The 24017-nt window shown below is 36.7% G+C and overlaps 1 protein-coding gene across 5 annotated transcripts in view; it reads right to left on the bottom strand.

Moving 5' to 3' along the window:
• Positions 1–24017, bottom strand: part of shi (dynamin-1 shibire) — a gene marked incomplete at its 3' end in the record, with an annotated part of 48624 nt that overhangs the window by 8675 nt on the left and 15932 nt on the right. The window contains 7 exon segments of one of the 5 annotated variants that reach the window (XM_086976343.1): positions 1104–1234; positions 4332–4535; positions 10161–10257; positions 10760–10886; positions 14925–15041; positions 16438–16558; positions 22365–22833. In XM_086976343.1, the coding sequence (XP_086832469.1) occupies positions 1104–1234; positions 4332–4535; positions 10161–10257; positions 10760–10886; positions 14925–15041; positions 16438–16496 (735 nt within the window). 5 annotated transcript variants of the gene reach the window in all.

Genomic DNA, 24017 nt, shown 5'->3' with positions numbered 1-24017 from the left:
GCCAGGCTATTTTTGGGCTCGTATTTCTGGGTAACCACAAATGTTTGAGGATCGTTCCATAAAATTTAATGACTTGAACGTGAAAGCTAATCCCAAAGTGGTAATTTGCCTAGCAGTAGTAAGATTTGTGATCTCTTTTTAACGAAACTTGGGGCCTGACATCTATACCACCCGGCTTCGATGAGTTCCGATTACTGTAACAGGAAAGTGTTGCAGTTCGCCATTGAGAGTTGCTCTATGTTAAAAATACTATCCTAAAAGCTTCTCCGAAGTGATCGGCTAACGTTCCTAACACTATTTATCGTAAGTGTTTTCACAAAAATAATGGATGTAACGTATGTTGTGCAACCTGTTGTCAGAGAAGACCGAGACGCACAATACGGAATCTAACCGTTACACGGACGAGTTGGGTCTTTACTAACTTTATTTGCTGTCTAACTAATGTACTTTGTAGTTAGCTAAACTTAGAAGAAAAAGTCACCTGGAAAGAGGCAAAAAAACAATGCTGGTATGAATATGCCTCGTTTAAGAAAACCAACATCAGTTACCTCATTAAGGACTCATTAAGTGGTCGAAGGATATCCCAACGCACAATAACTAAACTTTAATAAAAAAATAATAACTAAAATTATAATTTCAATAAAACAGATAATGTTCTACAAGATAGAAGCAACTTAAATCATGTAGTCCATATCACACAATTTTTGCTATGAATTAAATCCGCAAAAGGAAACCTCGAATGCTAAAAATAGCATTTTATTCTCGCTTTTCTGCTAAAAATACGCGAAAGCAACCTACGATATCTATACAGGGTGACACTTTATAGTCCAGAGTATAGGCTAATTTAACAATTATTGTCATTCAAAAGGCTGCAGACGATTCGATTAAACTCGAGTGCCATCTTTTAAACTGTTTTTAATCATAGGGTTCTCCGCACCACACACAAGAATGACTTTACGAAGTAAAACTACTAAGACCCATGTCATCACCTTAGGCAGAAAATACTGTCATCATACTAAGTACACTGAGAAAAGTGCATCAGCATATAGATCCGAAATCGTACACGCAAACAATGAATTTGTCGTACATCAATCTTAGCTTACCTTTTGACTTCGGTTTACAACTCCAACGTAGCCTCTTCGTAAAGGAAGCAGTTTATTTTCGAAAATATCTCTAGCGTCTGTACCCTCGTCCATCAGATCCAATTTTGTGATCACTCCAATTGTCCGAATACCTATAACATAACAGCAATATATATAAAAACTATGCATTGCAGAATAAATATCTGATATTGTTGCTTGAATTGCTGCTCTAGGTTTATTTAAGGGATGTACCCAGAGTTCCTACAAGGCTTTATGTCATACTCCATAGTTACTTTCTAAATGAGATAACAGATTGCCATTTAAAAAAGTGGAGAACTTAGAACCAGCTTTATAGTTAAACGGCATATATGTTTCTTACTAAATATGTATCTTTTTTTTCCTGCATACCCTTTTTGCTTTTGTTGATGTCACAGTTATTTCAGTCGTTGTGTCTTTCGTTTAAAAGTCTGGCAAAAAAGTACACCTGTTGCCAACCACAATATAGCTCTAATTATGGTTCGAAGAAAAACGCTTATTCTTTTAATTCCTCATGAGGAAAAATGATATGTTAAATAAATAGCAAGCCAGTACATAGTAAGTTTAAACATCACCTTTTGGAGGGATAAAATTTCTAACTTGTTGGAATGTTAGCCAAGAACCGAGAAAATGCACAACAAATCACCCGATAAATGCTTTGAGGGAAAAAATTTATAAAGATAAATTCTTGGTAAAAAGTTGGCACGGGCCCTCGGATAATGGGTGGACCCACTGTCACAATGTTTTTACTCTAACACCGTCGCTGATAGAGGATTAGGCTAAAATTTCATAAGCATTTTTTAAGTAGCTTAAAATAATTTTTCATAGCATCTCATACTATTGCCACCTCATAAATAATAAAATATTTTCTGAAATATATTCTATCTATATAACCCGTTTATGGGTCCTCTTTTTCTTAAAAGAGACTTAAAAGGGAACTAAAGCGACCAATGGCCTGCTCGAATGCTATGATGCTTTAAACAGCTTCATCCTTCAGACAGTACCCGCCGAGGCGATAAAAGATAAAGATTTCGTTTAGCTTACTGTTTTGGATGAAAAGAGTTGCGCAGTTATCAAATTCTCTACTTTAATGATTCAAAAGGTCAGATTGTATAAGCAGGAATATATAATTAATGGGGAATTGCGAATTCAGACATAGTAGATGGAACATCGTTTTCGATGAACGACATTTTCCAATAAGGTGATTTGCTAGAAAAAATAATAAAATTGTCTTCCTAAACCCTTTCGGCAGACAATCAAATGGCAGACTTAAGTAGCACTTCAATGGCACTTAGCTCTGGACGATTACACGAATATCTATCTGCATACCAAGCGAAGGCACTTGCCTTTTAAAACCACTGGCATACATAAGTGTACTTCCTTAAACGCCTAACAAAATTATGTTATGTTACAAGACTAGCAGCTTGCGTATCAACCTAAAAAACAAGCGTTTACACCAGATAACTTCACTCAAAACAAGTTACAAGTGGTCCCTCAGTGTCAATGGTTTCAAACAAGTTGTTATTTAAGCTTTTTCGACATCGATTTCCTTAACTTGATCTTCGTCAACTCGGCTTTGTTGCCATGTAAAAACAGCACCGTTGCTCATCATCGGTCAACGATGTTTAAAGATATTTGACCATTCTTCTGAAATGGTACCCATTTTTGGTTGTCCTAGAAACGTTTTTTCTTTAATTCTGCTAAGAGCCCTTTTAGACTTTAGTTAGACACTTTAGTTTTATGTCATTTTAAATTTGTCTGAGTGCACTTCTCCTTGCAAATTGCAGATTTATAGAGAACACGCGATATCTTTGACGTCATAAAATAGAGATAATAATTCAAGCGAAGAAGAAAAAGCAAGAAGATTTTATCTGATGACCTAGTTTAGCGCTAATCCAAAATGCTGTTGACAAAAAGTGGACTGATCGCTTTCCTTTTGATATAAATAGCATCAGAAGACTTCATCAGAACCTGGCGAACAATTTCTTCACCGTCAGAAAACTGTTCTTGACAATGTGCATAAAATATAATTTTTAGTTTTTATTACTTACTATTTGTTACTTACATAAAACGAATATTGACGATCATTATGAAACTATCTTGGGTAAGCTTAAGGACATCATGGATACAAACTGATCTTATTTAAACGTATAATTCCACCAGAATAATTGTTGGGCTCACGGAGGCCTTGGTTGCGGTGAATAACAAATTTAGTGAGTTCAGATCGCTTAACTACCTACCGTAGTCTACAGGTCTATTCGTCTTTTAGCGTCTTTCAGATCAAGCTTCGGAGAAACCATTCTATAAAAAAGTTTGAGGTTTACTAAGGAATCACCATTGAGAGCTAAGATCACTAAAAGAGCTATGTTCGACCGAATTTTAATTCTAATGTACACTTCGATCCCAAAGAAAGCAGCTTTTGTTTTTGTTCTATGTAGTGATTGTTAATGAATATTCAATAAAAACTAAATGTTTACGTTGAAATCGCCTGTTCCAGCATAAAAGTTTCCCTTACAGATCGAGTCAGGTATATCAATAATATTCGAATGTCTTATTTGAAAAAGAAACCTAGTAATTAATCACTTAGGCTGACTCCCAATTGCCGGAAATACTTGAGTAGATCGGCGTTAATTGTGCTATGAAATAAATCGGAATTAACCACACAGTGTGCCTGATGTTACAAATTATGCAGATCCTTTAAAATTTCTTTGAGCATGTTTTTGAATCAAAGGACAGCTAGAAATCGGTTTTAAGGATCCTTTATTTTTTATATAATAACAATGCATTGTACATTGCGTGCTTCGGTCTAAACCGGATTATGATTTTTGGTAAATAGATAGGATATATATAACTTATTTTTCAAAAAAAGAAAATGTGAATAGAACGGAATGGCCAGACTGTTGCTGTAGATAAAGAGATCGTACACCTAATTCCGTGTTGGCACCTCCGAAGTAACTTCATGTCATACCAAAAATCCAAGAGTCGACTATTTTATTGGCATAGGTCAGATTAATTTATTATTTAAAACATCCTAGAGTAAATTTGTTTTTGGTTCTATATGTCTAAAACCAATAGTCTACGCAACTGCCGTATTTACCCCTTTTTAACTGCTTCACAATTAAAATCAAGCAGGCCACAACAACAGCTTGAACATCAACAAAAGCAAAAGCACAGTTCTTCATATGCAGTTGTCTTTATCGTGTAATAACTTACCATCAGGATCCACTTCTTTAGCTATTTTTAAGGCATCTGAAGTAGCGAGATCTTGCGTGGCTGAGGTGACAGCAAGTATAAGGCAGTTCTCTTTCTTGATAAACTGAAATAACATTTCTCGAATTTGATGTTCGATATCAGCCGGCTGGTCTCCGACAGGAACTTTGGTTAACCCCGGCAAGTCGATCAATGTCAGATTCAACACTATGACATAAGGATAACAAACATTGAGTTTAATTTATTTGTAAATTGTTCGCTCTAAGACATATTACGAAGCGACGAAAGGCCCAAATCAATCATTGTTATCCTTAGCGAGAGGAGTGGGACACATACCCGAGCCGCAATCAAAAGGCCAAAGAAATTTCATCTGAGACTTCATGTCAAAATTTGTTTAGGCATATAACAAAGGTGCGTACATAATGTTGCATATATATACCCACAAATAGAAAGGATTATTCGCCTTTGTACATAATAAAACGCACCATTTTGCAAGAAAAAATAAGTATTTTAGGTAAAAATAGCTATAACTCAGTACTTTTAATATTCTAACAAATGAACATCGCAAAGTAGGAATTTTCTTCGCTTGAAAGGCCAGTCCAATACGAAGATATGGCTACTTCAAGTCCCCACCACGACTGCCCCCATTAGGGGGTAAGTCCACCGTCCCTTATCGAGTTTACTTCCAATTAATCGCCAAATGTTGATTTCTAATGAAAACACTAAGTAGAAAAACTGCTCTAATAAAGTTACAAATTTGCAAAGTACTTCAACTCTTCTCTTAACACTTCTTCTTAACTAAGTCTTTACATTTTATCGCAAATTTTTCGAAATCTTACCATGAAGGAAATTACTTTCTCGCTCCTTGCTCTTGTCGAATTTAGGATTGGTTCAGCAGCGATAAAACACGCTTTTCGTAATCTTCAAAAATGACTATCGATAACGGAATATTTGAAGCCACCAAAACGTTTTATGATGTTCTAAATATAATAATCACATAGTGGTTTTAACTGAATTAGAGTCATAAAGGTAAAATTGAAAAATAGCAAAGATGTATTTCTTTCCTAATTGTGCTTTGGCCTTTTTAAAGGAGACCAGTTCCATCGTATAGATAGGCTACCGAATCGTCACCAAGTCTGAGGGCCGTTCTTAGAAAACCGAATCCCATTTTAATGGAAGAAGGCAATATAATGTATTTATTATGAAATCAAGTCAATTTTATCGCACTTATCATACCCTTCCTTAGCACGCTTATAAACAAAATATATTACGAACTAAGAACGAGTAAGGATAACCTCAGAGAATGGGCGAGTCCGATCGCACATCAGATAAGTTAAGCTGGCTGGTAAGTTTATACCGGGTAATTGGACAAGTATTTACGGTTTTCCTAGCTAAATGGCTTCGAGGTCGCATATTTCAGGTTTTGATAAGTTACGTTGGGACAGTATTGGTGTGATGTGCAAGTTGAGATCTGACAGTAGCAGGCCGGCTAAAATTGTCTCAAGATAAAGTGCTGTAAAGTAAGAAAAATGTCTACAGTGGAATTCGCTATATTTTATAATTTTATTACGATAAAGGAACAAATACTGCCAGAAAATACAATATGTTGTTCATGGACCCAAAATATAGTTTTGGGAGATATTTTCCATAGTAACTGACAAATTATAAAAAAAAGTTGAGGGAATGATTGCAGCAAGACCGAATGTGGGTAGCCATGACATCGCTAAGGAATTAAATATCCACCACCAAGCTACTTTAAAGAAGCAGGCTACGCAGAAAGCTCGACGTTTGTACGTCACACGAATTGAGGCAAAAGAATTTGCTCGACCGTATCTCTGCTTACAAAACTCTGCCGATAAATGGAGGTATTTTTAAGGCTGTTGACTACAGATGATGAAAGGTGGATCACATAATACAGATGTTAATTAACTTAGCTTTAACAGAGCGACGCGAAAATCATTTGTTATAATAGTAAAAATTCTATGGTGAAGAAACTGTAGTGTTACCATAACAGTGGCAAAAATCATCGCTCAAAATGGCGCAATATTGTTTTTATTTACTTTAATTTTGGCTTGAAAACAGTCCAACCACCTAATGTACAAGGTGCACCTTATCAGATTGTAATTTATCTTCTAAACTGTTTCTAAGACAATAGTGAAACAAAAACAGACAAATATTTTTTTACGAGTATTCTCCGTGTGTAAGAATCTTCATTCCTGAAAATCACATTTAATATAACTACTATCCGTCATGATGATAAAATGAAAAATCTTCAATTCGGGATCAGAACCATTTACTAGCCATACTCCTTAATACGCAAATAATTTTTTTTACGGTACCAGTGTGTCAAACAATATTAGTAGATACGCAGTCGTCGACGTGTCGCTTGAATACGCTACACAAAAAATTCTAGCTGAATTAAATTTGGAACTGATAGCAGGCCAAATGGCCAAGCAGGTTCTCAGCGGCACACTGTTTTCCTATAGTATTGACAGATTCAAGATATGTGAAAGCAGCCCTACCTCTGCCAGTATCCCTAACATAGTGTCCCGGGAAGCTGAGTCAAAGGTCGCTTAAGATTTGAATACACCGCAAAAATTGGTTGTGTAGGCTTTCCTAGAGCCCGCTTGATGTAATCGGCACAATTGGGCACGCTATCATAATAGAAGGGTTTGTTTCCCCAGAATGATTGCTATGGTTCTTACAGACTTACTAGGTTTCTTTGTACAAAGCAACAATTCGTAGTAGCCATTTTTCTTGGCCGTACCTTACTCAGAAGCCGGCTGACTACGGTCGTTTTCCCCTTTTTAGCTGATGAAAAGAATGATCTCTAGCCACTGCGAGAGAAGCGAGCCTGTACTCATTGAATGGCACCGCTCAGCAAGGGGTTGAGCGTATTCCTCAGATGCTGGTTCCTAACTAGTTGTCTTGTCTGAAGGCGGGGCTTGAAGTGCTTGAAGTCTCGTACCGACAACTTGTTTCCCAGACCCCTTCTCTAATAATTATGGTCTTGTTCCAAGCCGCCATAACTAAGAAAATTTCGTTTCGAAGTAGTATTACTCGCCCAAATATATCCACGAGGCACTCCATATGGGTGGACAAGTCAATTGAACAAGGTGACAATACGGAAGCCATCTACAGAAATGGCATCCCGAATCCTCCACTAGGAGGCTGCTGTAGTTTAGGATAATTCCGCAGCTACGAAACATAGATTTTCCGACAAATTGTTTTTAGATGGAACGATAAGTACGCCATCGCCGGGAACGCATTAACCAAAGCTTCACATGGTATGTGGTCTGCCGGCAAGGCATATCGAGCCACAATAAGTTATGACAGTTAGAGCGGGCCGCATGGATCAATGAGGATGTCGATGAGCTGTTGCTTTTAGATGTTGACGTTCACGTGGATGGACATAGGAATAACCTTATGCGCCTGAGCAAAGAGAGTGTTTATAATAAGGCGTCGCGGAAACGGTTTTCTTCTTACGTCGAGGCACGCCACGAATTATCAACGGCGACTGGTATCTGCGCCCTGGGGTGCGCTCCTTTCTTAAACAAGTGACTACCACTGGGAACTTTAGGTTGAAACCAATAGTTGTTGTGAGGATATCAATGACAGAATCTTTTCATGGCCTATGAGAGTCAGGAATATTTTGAAACTGACGATCGTATAGCCGAAACCTGTTAGCGTCTCCCGCAGGGTTGTCATGTGATTAAATGAACATTGGTACGGTTGAGTATTTAGGTTTCCACAAACGGTCAAGGAGAGGCAGGCGTGACTTCTCGCACTCCGCTAAAGATCTTCTTGACCATAGTAAAGGTTGACTTTGCTTCTGGTGGAGAAACGATTATAGTTATTCTGCTATGTTGGTACAAACGAAACCGATAACGGCATCTTTGCTAGCACAAGCCGGAGCTCAGCCTTCCGGTAATATTCCAGCACTGCTCTATTGAGATGGCCGGTACCCGCTCTCTTTTGCGTTCGGCAGTGGACAACGTGAAAAGGAACGGGTTCGTCAGCCGTGGTCTAGCTCAAAGCTAGGACAGGCACGCCATCTAACACATACGGAGCCAGTAGAGCCAGTATTGAGTACTGATAAGTCTATGCAGTTTCAGCGAACGACTCTTAGTGATCCCAAACATTCATTTATCATTATTGCTCTTGCATCTTCTGTGTCAGAAATTCAAGCGGAGCTTGTGTAAGGAACGCACCTAGCATAGGGGGGTTCTACTGTTGCAAAGTTGGCGTTGTGTCGTCTGTGAAGAATAAGTAGTGACTATGAGTCCCCCCTTGGTTTTGCAGATGAAAACAATCGAATGAAGGTTTCCCTAGAAAAGGTTTGCGCTTGCTGGATCGGGACATCTTACCATTACGGTTTGCGTACTCCTGACTTTTTTACTCGGCGTGCTCTGGGTCACTAGCAGGAACGTATCGTGCTTACTTTTTCTTGTAGCGTTTTAACCTTTAAAAAATGATTGATTTTTTAAAGAAGAATGGCAGTGATTTCTTGTAGATACATTGGCTGCCCTAAAACTTTTTTCTGTATAACGGTAAGGGGAGAGAAGCAAAAAACCATCATCTAAAGCGGCCCTTTTTGTGATTGTGTCATTATCGGCCTCACAGCCGGCCGAGAACAGAGGTACGGATAAGACATGCAGCTAGAGTCGGACCGGGAGAGTTTCATGTTTACTTCAAACCTTTCGATTGCCATGATATGTAAGCTTTTTTCGAGCTTAGAGCATTCGCAATATCCTGTTTACTGAAAAACCGTGACGACTCCGGTGATGCTATTAATATGCTACCCCAACTTAGAGATGACCAGGTAACAGGTGGAACCACCACCAGTATTTTCTTTGAAATTAGTTTACTGAGTGCAAGCTCCTACAGGATGGTCGCCTATTGCTAGTATGACCTTCCTCGACAGATGCGAGCGAGCGAGCGAGCGAGCAAGCGGCCATAGGAGGTTGATCGGCAACCTCGGTTATTTGGGTGTAAAATACTGGCTCCGTCAGGTTTTCCTACACCAGTTTTAATTTATGGTGAAATAAAAATGACACACAGCTCATAGTGAACGGGCAGCTATCCAGGCATTTGATTTACATTTGTAGAATTAGCGAAACTGCACATACGGCTTCCTCCTCGGGCTTTTTCCTGCCATTCCGTAGGGTGTGACTCGTTCGGGCCGGTTTGTTCGTAGCAAGTAAGGTTAAGTCTTATTAACGGAAGCGACGCGAAGGACAGCACCGTTATCTAGAATTGCAAATCCGTTTAAGTTCACCTTGTACGGCCAACCGGAAAATTTAGGTTTTCAGGGCAAAAACACAATCCAGTGAAACTAACCCACTCAAAGGCAAAATGTGTAATAAATACGACGTAATAAAATATGAGTGCTGTATCTATTACTACTAAACTACTCTTGCAGAAATGAATAGGGTGATAAACTTGATATGTAGCGTCGATCACTACATACAAAATAATAGGAACATTTAACCTCTACTCAACTTTCAGCTTCTACATTCATTAATAAAATCAAATGTTGCTATTATCTTCTTAGAAATATATACACTGTTATCTTGAATTAGCTGAAATTTATATTTAAATGAACCAATTCCGTCAAAAAGGGTTTTTATATTCTACTAACAATATCTATAGCATTTAATCGATGGAAATTATTTTTGTTAATCGAAATACGGAAGTGCCAATTCCAAGCTAACCAGTCATGACATATGATAGTTCATGAACTCAAGAACTAATTGTTCAAGCGAGGCAAAAGTTTTGTACAAATTTTCGAAAAGCAATAATAATAATGATAAAAATCTATCGTTTTAGTACCATGTGGAGAGTATACTCGAAGGTTGATGGGCACAGGTGAAATGTTCTTGTTAGCTCCTGTCACGCGATCAGTTTCATCTTCGATCTCTTTACGAATCTGCACTCGTGGAAAATAGACGCACAAATGACAATAGCAACACGCAGCACAGAACAGAAAAGACGGTTATTACGAGTTAGCGAAAAAGGTTAAAATCATTCTTTTAATGCGAGGCTGTAAATTTCATAAGATGCACTAATGAAGCTAATTCTAATTTCGATCGAATAAACGCTTAATAACTTTTTTTTTTACTGAGATTCACTGCTCTACTACTATCCTGATAATAAGAATCTGCTGTAACAGAATGGATAGAACCTTGAACTGAATTATAAACTTCTGGGCGCTAAGGATTGAATCCCTACCACCGCTGCCAATTATATGGTATTCGTGCTAAGAGACCTTTGATAGAAACCATGTTCAAAACTCGAAACTTATTACAATTATACAGTAAACCCTGGACAATGCTATTTGACCCATGGCAATTTTTGAGATTATAGATCCCATGCGTATGGTCTGAGTCCTTTATTAGTGTATTAATAGAGGAAATTCTGAGGGTAATTACCTCATCAAAATTCGTGAATTTTTTTCCTCGGCAGTGGAGAAACTCGCCATACTCCGTATTCGAATTAATTAGCTGCAAAACAAGAGGTCGTCGCGTGACAATGCCCGAACCTCGGGGTAAAAAATCCCTGCAAATATTTAAATTAAATGCAATATAAATACCAGCTCATTTACACGAATATAATCGATCTTTTTATAACCTTATTGATTAATACGCCAGTTCTACATTTCAATTTCAAATACCATGTAGTATTTCGGAGGCTTTATGTATAGCCAACAGGCGTATATTTGCTGTAATAGAATCCTATATTCGAGCTGAGGAATAATCTACTTCGCGAATTCTGACAGGATTTGTATTAAGGAAAATGTACCTTGCTATACTCTACCATAAGAACTCCCTTATGGCCGAAAGAAGCTGAGATTAAATTAACGAGGAGAATCCTTGGTTTGCTGCTTTGTTGGTTATAGTAGGATTTTCAAAATAATCCCATTCTAACGCTAAAAAGCAGACGTTTTTATCCAGCTAACCTTAAGTATGTATTAAATAAAAGAGACTTTGTACAGGTGTATCTCGAGTTACTCAGCAAAAGAGTGACTGTTGTGCGCTTATATTTCCGTTAAATCTGCCTGTCAAGTACTATCATTAAATCATGCTCTATGACGCTAAGAGATGTACTCAGCTTAGTAAAACCTATCACCCTTGAAGCATCGAATATTGAAGCACCAGCTATACTCATATTTGGGTAAGAGATAAATTTTCTCGCTATTTGTTGAAGGAATATGTGCTTATACAAAAGGAAGGCACCTTTTCAAACTTTCAGAGGCACAAATTTTCAGAGGCAAAGCGGTCCGGAATGCGCTGTTTGGATTACGAACGAAAATCGAGTATTGAAACTTGGGAACTTTATTCTTTTCTTTTACGATATCGACGATCGTTGTCAGTCTGTATGCGGATTCATACGTTTATGTGGGATATCGACGTATCTGAATATATGCGTGATAAATGAGCTAAATCGATTTAGACCTTACATATATATGTATGGTAGACACCATACATATACATATACATTATATATATATATATATATATATATATATATATATATAACTCGCACTTTTATTATCACTATGCTTCAAGAACATCAAAAAATAATAACATCATGCCGATCTATCTTGTAATAGTCGAGATATAGTTAGTTCTTCCACATTGGTTTTTCTGAAATGTTCTCCAGATTTTCCATGAAAGTCTTCGCTCAAGTTCCGAAAACGACGTATTGTTGTTCGCCATGATGAATTTGTTGTTTTATTTTAGAAAGAACTACTTCATTTGACTAGAGGACAGACGCATGTCCGTTACGACGAAAGGACAAACGACCTGTCCAGTTTGTTTTAATCTGACCAGGCTAAATTCGGACTTTGTTTTCAAATCTACATGAAGATAATAGTACTGTAATTAAAGCTCTGCATATGCGAAAAATATCACCACTCAATGCAATTATGGCTAATCTCGATTACTTCAATTGGTAGCCTCACAAGCTTATTGTAAAAATATTGCCTTTACATTTATGCTAACACTTCCTTGATGACATAAGTGTGCGAGTAGGCTTTATCAGGCCGAAACTTCTTGGATTTTGCCCAGTAACACTTTATACATTGTCATCCAACAAACTCACATTTATGCTGTACGATAAGCACGGTGTTTACATGTGGTTATTTCCAAAATTCTTACCAAAAAATTAGATTTTCAAAATTGTCTTCATCCATAGTAGACCCATAGAAATCATATTTACGATTGATTTTTGCATCATGGATAAACATTTTTTTGTCGGAGAGAAATCCAAGGCAAATTGCGGCTTCATTCTTTATATCCCGTTTTTTGTTTGCCGTGGGTTTTCCATCGAGTTGTGTTGAAACCTGTTTCTGTTTCGTTTGCAACCGCATACTCATTTGTATTGTCGTGCATGGTCGATTGGGGTAAGGTTTTAGGGTAAAACACTGAATAATAATTGACCTTTGTTAAAATTCCAAAAAAGGCCCACTGTTTTTTTACCATAGTTGTAAGTGTTTACATCCTCTCTGAAACAAAATTTACTGGTCTGAGTATCAAATGTTCATATCTTTGTGTGTGCTGCCATAGCAGCCATGAATATGCGACCACCGCTAGTTCAAATTATAGCGTTGGCAAGTGGTTACGATGCCGTTTCATTGATAAAACCAAAGTTCAGCAAGACCTACAAACCGGGTAACCAACAACCGATAAAAGAAAACATGGCATGTGGGACTTCACATTGGAGCTGACACTGCGCAATGTAAGCCTGCTTTTCGCGGGTTTTGACAGAGGATTGAGGAAGCTCAGTTAGGTCGTAGGCACCCTTTCGGGTAAACCCCCGTAATAATACCTCACTGTATAAATCTACGGTGTTTCAACATACATAAGAAAGTTAGCTGAAAATTCAAAAAGATGAGCACCAGTGAAGCTATGATTGGTATAAACAGCAGTTCTAATCACAGCGGTCCAACAAATCCACATTCGACAATATTTTGCTTAACTCTCGTAAGATTTAATATTATTTTACGAGAAATTAGTTTATTGATTGGATACCTCGAATGGCTAGCGATATAAGGATTCCTCTTTCTATTAAGCAGATTATCCAAGTTGAGTTTTCGACGAAGCGTCCTTGACGAATACTTGTCAATCGTATAAGAAGGCTCAAACTTGTAACTCTTGTAAACAGAGTAGAATGCAGTAAGTTCGACTTTCCTGCTTTATTTACGCACATTAATTTAATACCAAGGTCACAATTTTTTTTTATTGATATGAACTGCTCAAACTAATAACGCTATTATCCCTAAAACGCTTTTTTTAAAATTTTTAAAGAACTTTTTAAAGATGCGCATTTTCTTCCAACGTATGGGTTGTCTGCTGAATTAAGAGGAATACTTTCGTAAGAATTATTGGCTCGTCGCCTCTTCTTCCTAAGACAGAATTGAAAGCTCTAATTTAATACACCGTAAAGCATCGTCAATGATCAAACGGACGTTCCTTCAGCTTTAGAAAAAATGCAACGTTTACCAATACAGGGTTGACATCACTGTTGATATCGTCCGGCGTAAAAACCGATATAGGTTCCTAGTCATGACTGTCCTGTGGAAGGAAATGTTGCACACGTATATTTATGTAGTACCTTGAGACCACTGTGTCGTGTTGTAACATCGAAAGTGAAAAAAAAAATAAGCCATCTCCCCTATTCTCACAAGTACGAATTTGCTCAGGCAATGACATTATATAAAACCGTAAATGTGTATTTTGGCTTCAGTGAGCGAATCGTAGAGCCTCACTGCAAGAAGTTTTACAAGTATCTATGGGGTTGAATGGGCGATCTTTTGTGCTTTCCGCTAAATAAAGATGAAAGTATCGTGAAACTGCAATTCTTCCTATATAAAGTGATCAAAAATTGGATAACGACTCTGTCTTTGTAAATCACTTTTAAAACACAGGTGTAAAGTGAAAAAATTATTTGTTTCATTTCTTAAAGTGGTCTTCTCTTAAAACAGTTTTACTTTAATTTGGAAGATAGCACTCGTCAAAGTGACCGATCGTTCTTATTCCAATACCATAAAACACTAAGGCACAGGATTCGATTAATTGAATAATATTACATTTTTACATTTTCTTGATTTTTAATCATCTGCCTTTTTTGAAAGTTGCCTAATTGTAAAGTCATAGTATATACGCGAAATAAAAATAAAGATCTGTTATTTTCGGTTGCTTGATTTCTACAAAACGCGTGTTGTTACACATTTTACTCTCTTCATTATCGGTTCATTAAATTCTTCCATTTTCTTCATTTCCCGTTTCGTCCAGTGCTCCAAAATTGTGTATACAGATATCTCAAAGGTCGTTGCTAGCACCTGCAGCTTCAACGTAAACTTATTCTGTCGATTTCAGCCAGACATTACCGATCTTCACTGAAGTCTCACTTCAAAAACTAAAAACAGTCATGGTTTTCATCGAGTTTCTAAACTGGCGTCCGTAGCGACACCAATTTCAAATATAACGCATATGCAAAGTATACGTTATTTCACTATGTTGCTTCATTTGAAAAAACAGCGTACATTTGGTTACAATTAATAAAGTAGTTTTGAGTCAACTATGAAATAAATACCTTCCAACAAAGTTTTCAAGCACCGAACTTTTTCCCGCTGACTGACCTCCGACGACAGCAATCTGTGGCAGATCGAGCGCGAGTGACACACCTAGACTGGAAAATGCATCTTGCAGCCTGGAAAGAATTCCATAAGCTTTAGTGGTTTTGCAAGGCACATGAAATAGAAAAATAGACTTTGCCATTATGTCATACATTCTATATGCATTAGACGCCTTTATTTAGTGTACTATTGAATTTTTACAATAAAAAAGATATCCTACTGATATTGATCCGAGTTCAGAGCCCTGTTGACAGCCTTGAGCTCAAACTATACCTTATATATGTATATAGCATAGACTGTGAGCCAACATGTTTTCGACCTCAAAAGCTACAAGAAGAACATTATCCAAGAACATTTCAGGGGATTGAACACAATTGTGAGCAGGATTATTAGTTATAACGCATGTGTGTATATTTTCTATATTTGAGTTTTTAAAAACAAAAGCTTTTACCGCGAATCTAGACCTTGTAAAAGCACGTTTGTTGCCTGGTCCTTTCAATGTTTTCTAAATTATTACTAATATTTAGAAAAATAATGATATGTTTAGATACATTCTGACACAGGATAAGGAACGTCTCTCTATAAATAAGAGTTACATTTTTTTTTAATTTTGTCTTTTTTGCTGAAACCTGAGAGTTTAAAACTAAATACTGGTGTGGTATTAAACTAATATGGAAAAGGTTTATGGCGATGAACGTTATACGAGAAAAACATTCAAGTGTGAATGGAATGACCTCTCTTGCGATAGGCAAACCCTATATCGAAAAGTGCCGTGTTTTAGTATTTTACCCTTCGAAATCCTAAATATCTGCAAGAAAATTAATTGCTTCGCGCTACAAAAATAGAGGTGTCCTTGGTTGAGAAATACAATGCAAGTATAATTTTGTATTTTACTTATTGTGTACAAACTATTCATATATGTACACTTATTGGAATTATATAAATACATATAATCAACATACAAACTTAAATTATAATACGGAAAAGCATTGAATCGGCATTGCGACATAGAGAAGCAGAATATTTTATGTATAGGAAGATGCTAAAATACGGGGAACGAAATGCGCAGATCGAGATGCCCATATTACAACACAACAAATCTGTTCAAAGGATGCGTAGTTGCAGATATTTTGACACTAACTTTAAAACTCCTTATTGTAGTAGTTTATTTATTGTGATCTCTCTGAATAGATAGAAAGCATATGCGCAGGCTATGTGATAGAAACGTTTTCGAGAAATCCGAGAGACATCATTTTTTCTACTCCCTAAAAAGTATATGCAGCAAAAACCTTTCAAGTTTTTAATAATAATTATTATAACTGATATTTGACTTTTGCACTTAACGTCCCGAATGTTCCGTCCTTCTAAATGCTGAAGGCTAACAAAAGTTTACGGTGCATAAATATTTACTATATTTGAGCGAGAAGATCGTATTTACAGATTTGACCAAGACAGGATTAAAAGACATACCTGTTTACGATGGGAATCAGCCCTTCCATTCCAGAGTTCCAAGATCCTCCGGCAGCCATTTTGTGTGACTGGATGACTTTCTCGTTTTTACTTTTCCTTTTTATATCGAGAGCAAGAATTACTGGAATCAAAAGTAATACAGATTTGTTACTATTTGGAATTCAAAAATGAATCTGGGTAAAGTAGTTATTATATTTAAAACTACTTTACCCAGATTTATTTTCACAAAAAGGTTATGTAAGTTTTTAAAGTTAAGTAAATATGTAGTATTTACATAGACATATTGTCCTCGAATTATACCTTTTCGAAAGTGAACCGCAAGGAGAAAATTACCATAGATGATAATATCCAAGACCCATACTACAAATTACATGTATAATACGGGGCTTAAATTTGTACCAAGTGTACATAAAAAAAACCTTAAAATAGGTTAAAGTTATATTAATTAAAATAAATTATATTCCAAATTCAACCCTTCAGTCCACGTTTAAACAAATTCAATACGATCACCTTTACAAAAATACCACACACCATTGAATAGTTTAAAAATATAATAATTTCGTACTCATTTTATCAACCCACGCGAGGCAAACAGTAATTATTCCGAAAAGCAGAAAATCGGACCAACTGGCTAGCCATTTGTTTGGCTAATTAGCGCCGAAGATGAGGTTGCAACACCGTTCCCGAGATTACTGAGATATTATTATCCGCTTATATTTTCAGCTGTATCAATCGTACTGGCCTGTAAAATTCAACACACCTATAATTCATTCGTTCTCTTGGAACGTTGCATGTCTTCAACACCCGTTTTATGAAATCCGATTTTACATTATCCAATGTTTCGGTTACTTTTTCAAGGACGGCCGTCATATCTCGAAATACTTCGCAGATATTTATACAAATTTATGTACATGTAAAATAACTAAATATTGTGTTAAGAAATCTTAATATTAATTATATAATGATAAGAATCAACAGCAGTTGAAATTTCAGCTTCTAGCAGCTAGTGGTAATCTTACTTGTCAATAAACATGTTGATATTGTAGTCATAGTGCATTGTGAGAAGTTGCGGTCAGTCTCATTTTACAAAGAGCTTAAGATGATCTGCATAGAATTCGTGTATTAGGCACGCACTACATTTTCATCGTTTGAAATAAAAACGGGAAACGATAAAGGCACTAAGGAGAATACTGAGAACTCTAAGCGGATAGGTTTTCGATGTACTCAGTGCATCGCTAATCTTTACGCTACTTTAAAATTGTTTTCAGGTAGCTAATAAACCATTTACAAGTTTGAATACGAAGTCAAATATTTTTCGAAGGATACTGTTATTCCTTTTATCAAAGACGTTGAAAAATAGAACTAGTCACAATCGGAATGTAATTTTTATTTGTACATTTACGCCAATGATGTATCATTTCGGCCGGATGCGTTGACGTGCAGAGTGAAATCAAATAACCCGTTCGTAAAGCCAAAGTGAAAGATTCACTTCCAACAAAAGGTACCTTTTACTAAATAAATATTAAAATAAATAAACTAAATAAATAAATACTAAATACTATGAGTTGTTGTACATGAAGTGTCATGAGCCATATGTTGCCAAGTTAACAAAATTGGCACTACGATTTCCAGACGTTATGAACTACATATTATGTATTATATTCTATGAATATCTAGCTAAAAAAATGAACATTGATTGAGTTAACTAATGTCTTTTCCAAAATAATATCGAGACTACAATTTAGTTTCAAGTAATTTAATTTTAGAGTATTGTGTGAACTTATTAGTCAATTGATTTGAATGAATCGCTTCCTGTCAACTTGAAGAAGCTTTAGTACCCACTTCGTTGATAATCACAATATAACGCTTCTAAGTTCAGTTGGTCTACTTGTATTGCTCAATTGGTAAATTAGTTTCAAACGTTATATATCCGTCACTTACAAAATTGACGTAAAGAAGCTTTGGGTTTCGATATTAATCGACTTCCGAGTTTTCAGAAGATATGAAAAATCTATAAATTGCCCGGTTCCTTGTTTCTCTTTTTCCTACAAAAGAAGCCGAAAAGAAAAACTTTAAGGACGGCATCTTCTAACGACGAGCCCTCTTACACTTCTACGGAATCTTATAATGGTAACGGCGTCTTCCTCAAATATTTCCTTTATTTTTTTGGCCTTTCTACTGTTTATTTTTGCATGAAAAAATGCTTGACACCTATTGTATTTCGCTTTCTGTTAATGTCAAAAAGCTGCCGAAACAATCCAGCATATTTTTGCCCTGTACAGTACGCACTCAATTGCTGAGAAGACTGTTTTGCGAAGTTCGATAATGGCAACTTGAAACTGGAGAGTATACTCCGCTTTGCTCGGCCATTCAAAGTTGATACATGTTTTTTTTTGTGTTTTACATCTACTAGTTAGGCCGCTCGACATTACTACTACAACTAGCTCTCGGTACTAAACAAAGTGTGTCCACTCGAAGCTAGATAAACAGGTATCTTTGAATTCAGCAGGCAAACAGGTTATCCATTGCGAATAGGATGTTTGAAGTCGATGACTAAAGATTCTGTTAAAGGTAAACAGGTGGCTGACAACTTGGCTTCATCATGTAATTTTTTCGAGTACGATTATTATCGTGTTGCAGATTATGAGTTCAAGGTGATATATCCGCTGGTACCTGAATATCAAACGTCCTCGTATAAAAAAGCTGAACTAATTCTGTACGCTAAATCGAACAATATGGGTACACAAGACAGGGCAATCGAATCTTAACTGGCTGTTTATAGTAGCTGGCACACGTCAGTTCACCATGCATGTTACCAGAAAAAGGCTAGTTCTTTTTAGAAGAAAACAGACGTGTGTCATTATTAGAGTTTGAGCAAAAATGAGTTATCATCCAACGGTCATCATGCGGTACGAATTTGTTTGATTCCCGATATCGATATCCACATTACTGCTAGTTTCCACGCGGTTTCTTAGAGTACAAACCAGTAGATTTTCAATAGCTATTAAGTATTAATAAAAATTTAATAAACACAAAACTTCTAGTACGTGCAAAAAAAACTTACTTTTGTCTAGATACAGTACTAAAAATTATGAACTATTCTGACTTCAGTATTATGAAATATTTATATTATGATTTAGGTGCTCTATTTTGTATGTATATCCAACTTACAAAAGAGGCAAATAATATTATATGAATTTAGGACTAAGTACAGCTATAGGAGCACGAAGTGCATTGCTGCAAAGCATTCGCTCTTGTCATCCCTCAGTCACCGTTGCTTTTCTTAGCTGAGTGTTTTCAATACTTGATATTTTAAATCTTTCAAAGAAGAGCATATCTGTTAAAAACAGACGTTCTTTTCAATCAGTAACGGAAAGAGAACTAATTCGTAAAAAAACTCCTAACGAAAAAATCGTGAGTGACAGTACACCTCGAATTGGTGCCAGTGACGAAAGGCAGGGAAGAATACCACTTGAAATAAAACACTGAAATCTGTTTGGGTTCTACTAGTTAATATGTATATTGAGCGGCAACAGCCGGTCACTCGTGGTACAAGTTTCCTGAAAACGGAGGTTTCAGCAACAATGAAGCTTAGAATTGTTGTTACTAAAGAATGATGAAATAAAAGCACTTCCGACGTTTTGATGCAGTTTACGGATGCTGTTACACGCATACACGTTCTCCTTACGTTACGTTACACGTCGATAAAGTGTATGTATGTACAGATAAATAGCACCAGCTACACTTGGCTCGAAAAAAATTGTCAACAATAAGATTGCAGCATCATAGGTGTGCCAGGTACGTTGTGTTTTGAAAATAATCGGAGAATTGGCATTATAGAGAGTCTTGTGCGCTGGGCGGCCGATATCCGAGATTACAAATTTCATTGGCTACACATTTTCGTATTCGTAAAGTAGTTGGTGAAATTGATGCTAAAATATGCAGACCCGTGATTTAAAATTACATAGAACGGATTAAGTTTTGTAAGCGATCTCTAAGATATTTGGCGGACAATATTGTTATGTATAATGTAAATGGAGTCCTTTGGGGCGGATTAACAAACGCAACCCACACTAAAACTCTGTTCTGTTTTCCATTGTAGGGGCATAATAAGCTGGATACATTTAGCCCATATATAGATATTAACGCAGGCCGGCTTTATTTTATCGTTTTTTTTTTATACAGGAACAGATATTTTCTTAATACCAGATATTTTCGCTTATATATATGCAAAAATGCGTTCAAATATTGACAATGTAATAATTGATGTTTACAACCTGGCCATACTTAGTGGCTCTCATCCTTCGGCTGATATCCTTTTGCGGCCAGTACATTTAATTTAATGTTGCGCTGCGTATCCCTTTTCATACAGAAAATTAAAGTTAGTTACGAAATCTGAACGAGCAGCATATATAACCATCCAGTTTTACATATAAATAATAACAACTTAACAAATTTCTGTATATGTGAGAAACACTATAGGCAAACCCTTTTTATCTGAAAGACTTTCGAGTATGCATCTAGGAAACATTAGAGGATGCCAGCAATGAGGTTTATCATCTGTACTGAACGTCATCATCTGTACTGAACGTCTTACGATCGTTTATGCGGACACTTGCTTCATTACAGGTACTTCGTTTAATGAGGACATAGTTGACGACACGGTGTATGCGAAATGCGCTATAGAATTTCGAACTGCCTGTATGGTCTTTCCAGTTGCCTCTCCGCATAGATTACAAACTACTGGGACGTAAGCAAAAAGGTCCTTTTGCTAGTTCTAGGCTTATAGATCATATATAGTCGAGAAGTTATTTGTGTACTCAAAACGCAACATTTAAAAGCCGAATTTGATGTTTATAGACATATATAAATCGACAAACATATAGTGTAGTCCAGATCATCATACACTATGCATAACAAACGGGGACCTAAAACCATAATTCCTTCAATAATTTACATGTAATTGTAATGCTCCAAGCATCGTATTCTTATATTGGGTGCCCTGAGTACGCTTCACTTAGAAATGTAATCAAAGCACCACTACAAAGTAAGGAACGAATATATATATATATTTAAGGCATTCCCAGTTCTGAAAGCATCCTAATGAATCTAAGTTAGTAACAAACGTAACAACTGTGTCGGGAAGCATACTCTGCCATTTGCACTAAGATATAGGTCAAATCAACTGATTATTGGATGAACACAAGATTTCGTTCCTTGCGAGTAATGTAAGTAAGGTCAGGGCCACCTCTTTAAACGTATCACAGAGAAGGACTATCATTGATGAACAAGCAGCCAGACCTTTCTGAGAGGAAAACACCATAAGAGATCCTTTTCGAGGTCGATATGCATTCATCTATATCAACACGCGGTCTTAAAAAAATAAAGCAAAAAACTAGAGAAAGCCAAATGTCATATAGATATATTTTACCATCTACTTAACACCCTTAGTGTGCTCTCTACAGAATTCTGCTTAAAATATCATTGTCCTGTGTAGTTTTGTTTTGTCAAAAATATACAGCCATATTCTAACACGAGTGAGTCATCTTCTAGCATACGTGTGTTCAATAAGATATTTTATTAAATAATTTGTATACGAATGCTTGAAATTTAAATGGAATGTCCACCTGCTGTACCCGTATCAAACCCGACAAACGATATCAAATCAATGAAGAAGCATTGTGGACGCACTTCATCGTAAGGGAATTAATGACGATTCCCAACCTATAGAAAAACCAGCGTTACTATCAGAACTTGATATAAAAGTAAAAGCTGTTGGGAAACGCTTTCGTAATATAATTTGAGGTAAATATTCCTATACACTCACTTATACGAAAGCCTTGGTCTACATAAACCAAGCAAGGATGATAATACTCGTTTGCTGCACGTAAGCCTTGGTTTTGACGTAAGGTATTGTTAGCACCTACCCTTACCAGTTGTTTGAGTTGCTGATGGTTGGTATTTATTCTGTAAGTGCGGTTTTCGGAATGGACGACACTTCGAGATTCGGGATGCTAATTTGTAATCTGGCTTCACAGGAATCACAAACTCCGTTAGCTTCAGATGAAGCTCTAAGTCTGTAGTTCCGAACTGCAACCTCACTTAGGCTACTCCTTGAATGGATGCGTTTATAAAAGCACACTCGCACGGCTTTTCTTATGGTACGCTATTAATACAATAGACATAGAAGTTCCTCTAACAACGTCGGGCAACGTTTTTTTCTCAGAGTGTGAAAATCTTTACTGTCTGCCGTTAGTTAGGGGCCAGGAAAACCTTCTCCGTCGAATTCCTGTACTCCTACGGCTGATTGGCCTAGTGAGAGGCGTTGTACGACCCACCGACCCCTTGGACAAAGGGGCTCTGCAGGGATGAATGTCCCCACGAGTGGAGAAAATGGAGGAGAGAACTGGAAGGCTAGCAGTCACAGAGGGCGCTGCGCACGCACTTCGATCCGCAGCTGCCACGAACCCCGCCAAGAGCGCGCCAATTTTTAATAAGAAAATCAGCGTAAGGATTACGTCCTTGAGCAAACGTTAATACCAGAAGTAAATGCGTACACATATATTCCACTCAAATTTTTCATAATTGGCAGTTGTATTAATTCATTATCTATCCTTTCCTTACTGTGTTATGTCCGCAATATGATTATGATTTGTTTCTCCTAAAGGTACCTTTAATTGCGCATATTCTCTATTGAATATGATATGAATACCATAAACAGTTTAAGAGAATATATTGAAGACTTGGTCCACACAGTAGTTACCAGATATCGGAAAAAAGTGTTAAGCTTTGGACTGTAATTGCAACAAATTCTCAGAAGTTATGAGGATTCGCTTAAACAGGTCTTGCAAAACAGAATTTACTCACATACTCACTCAAGGTCACCTCTGTTGCACCAAGAAAAACAAACTAGGAATAATACTTTTAAAAACCTCCTCAGTTTTTTAAACCAGCTAGTTTAAGGTAAAACCCACGTGTAAAACAAGAATCTTGTCAATACGTGGCTTCAAAGCATTGAAAGGGTCATACATTAGAGAACGTTTCCGTCTCTAGCTATTAGCGTAATATCTACACTAATTTGTTAAGTCCTTTAATTGAATATAAGGCGCGCTTCATTTTCGAACTAGTCAAGTGTTTAAACAACCTAATTGTAATTTTCACAGTTGGATTTAATTTCTCAAGTGTCAAGAAGTTTTTGTTCTTCATAATATGCACACGTACCTTACAAAAATAATAAACAATAAGTTCACCTGCAAGATCCAATAGTTTTAGCGTTAGGCTTCGTTTCTCAACACGACTCTATCCCGACACTGCCTCATTATTGGGTTCTGGCTAAAATGATAACAAATCTCTTCCGCATGTACATATCGCAGTGAAAAACTATAGCTCTTTGATTGCCTATACGAACTTCACGCTATATCTTTTTTCCATAAAGCAGGCTTAATACCATTTAAGCTAAATGAGCTTATTATTATGGTCGAGCGGTTCAATCAAGAGATGACATCTGCTGCACAGCCTCACCAAAAGCTAGAGTTAGAATTGTGCGAAATAACTCATAAGTTAGATATGGCGCTACCATC

Source organism: Varroa destructor, unplaced genomic scaffold (genome assembly GCF_002443255.2).
Source record: "Varroa destructor unplaced genomic scaffold, Vdes_3.0 BEIS01000414.1, whole genome shotgun sequence".
NCBI classification, from domain to species: domain Eukaryota; kingdom Metazoa; phylum Arthropoda; class Arachnida; order Mesostigmata; family Varroidae; genus Varroa; species Varroa destructor.
This window is presented reverse-complemented; position numbering and strand designations above follow the sequence as displayed.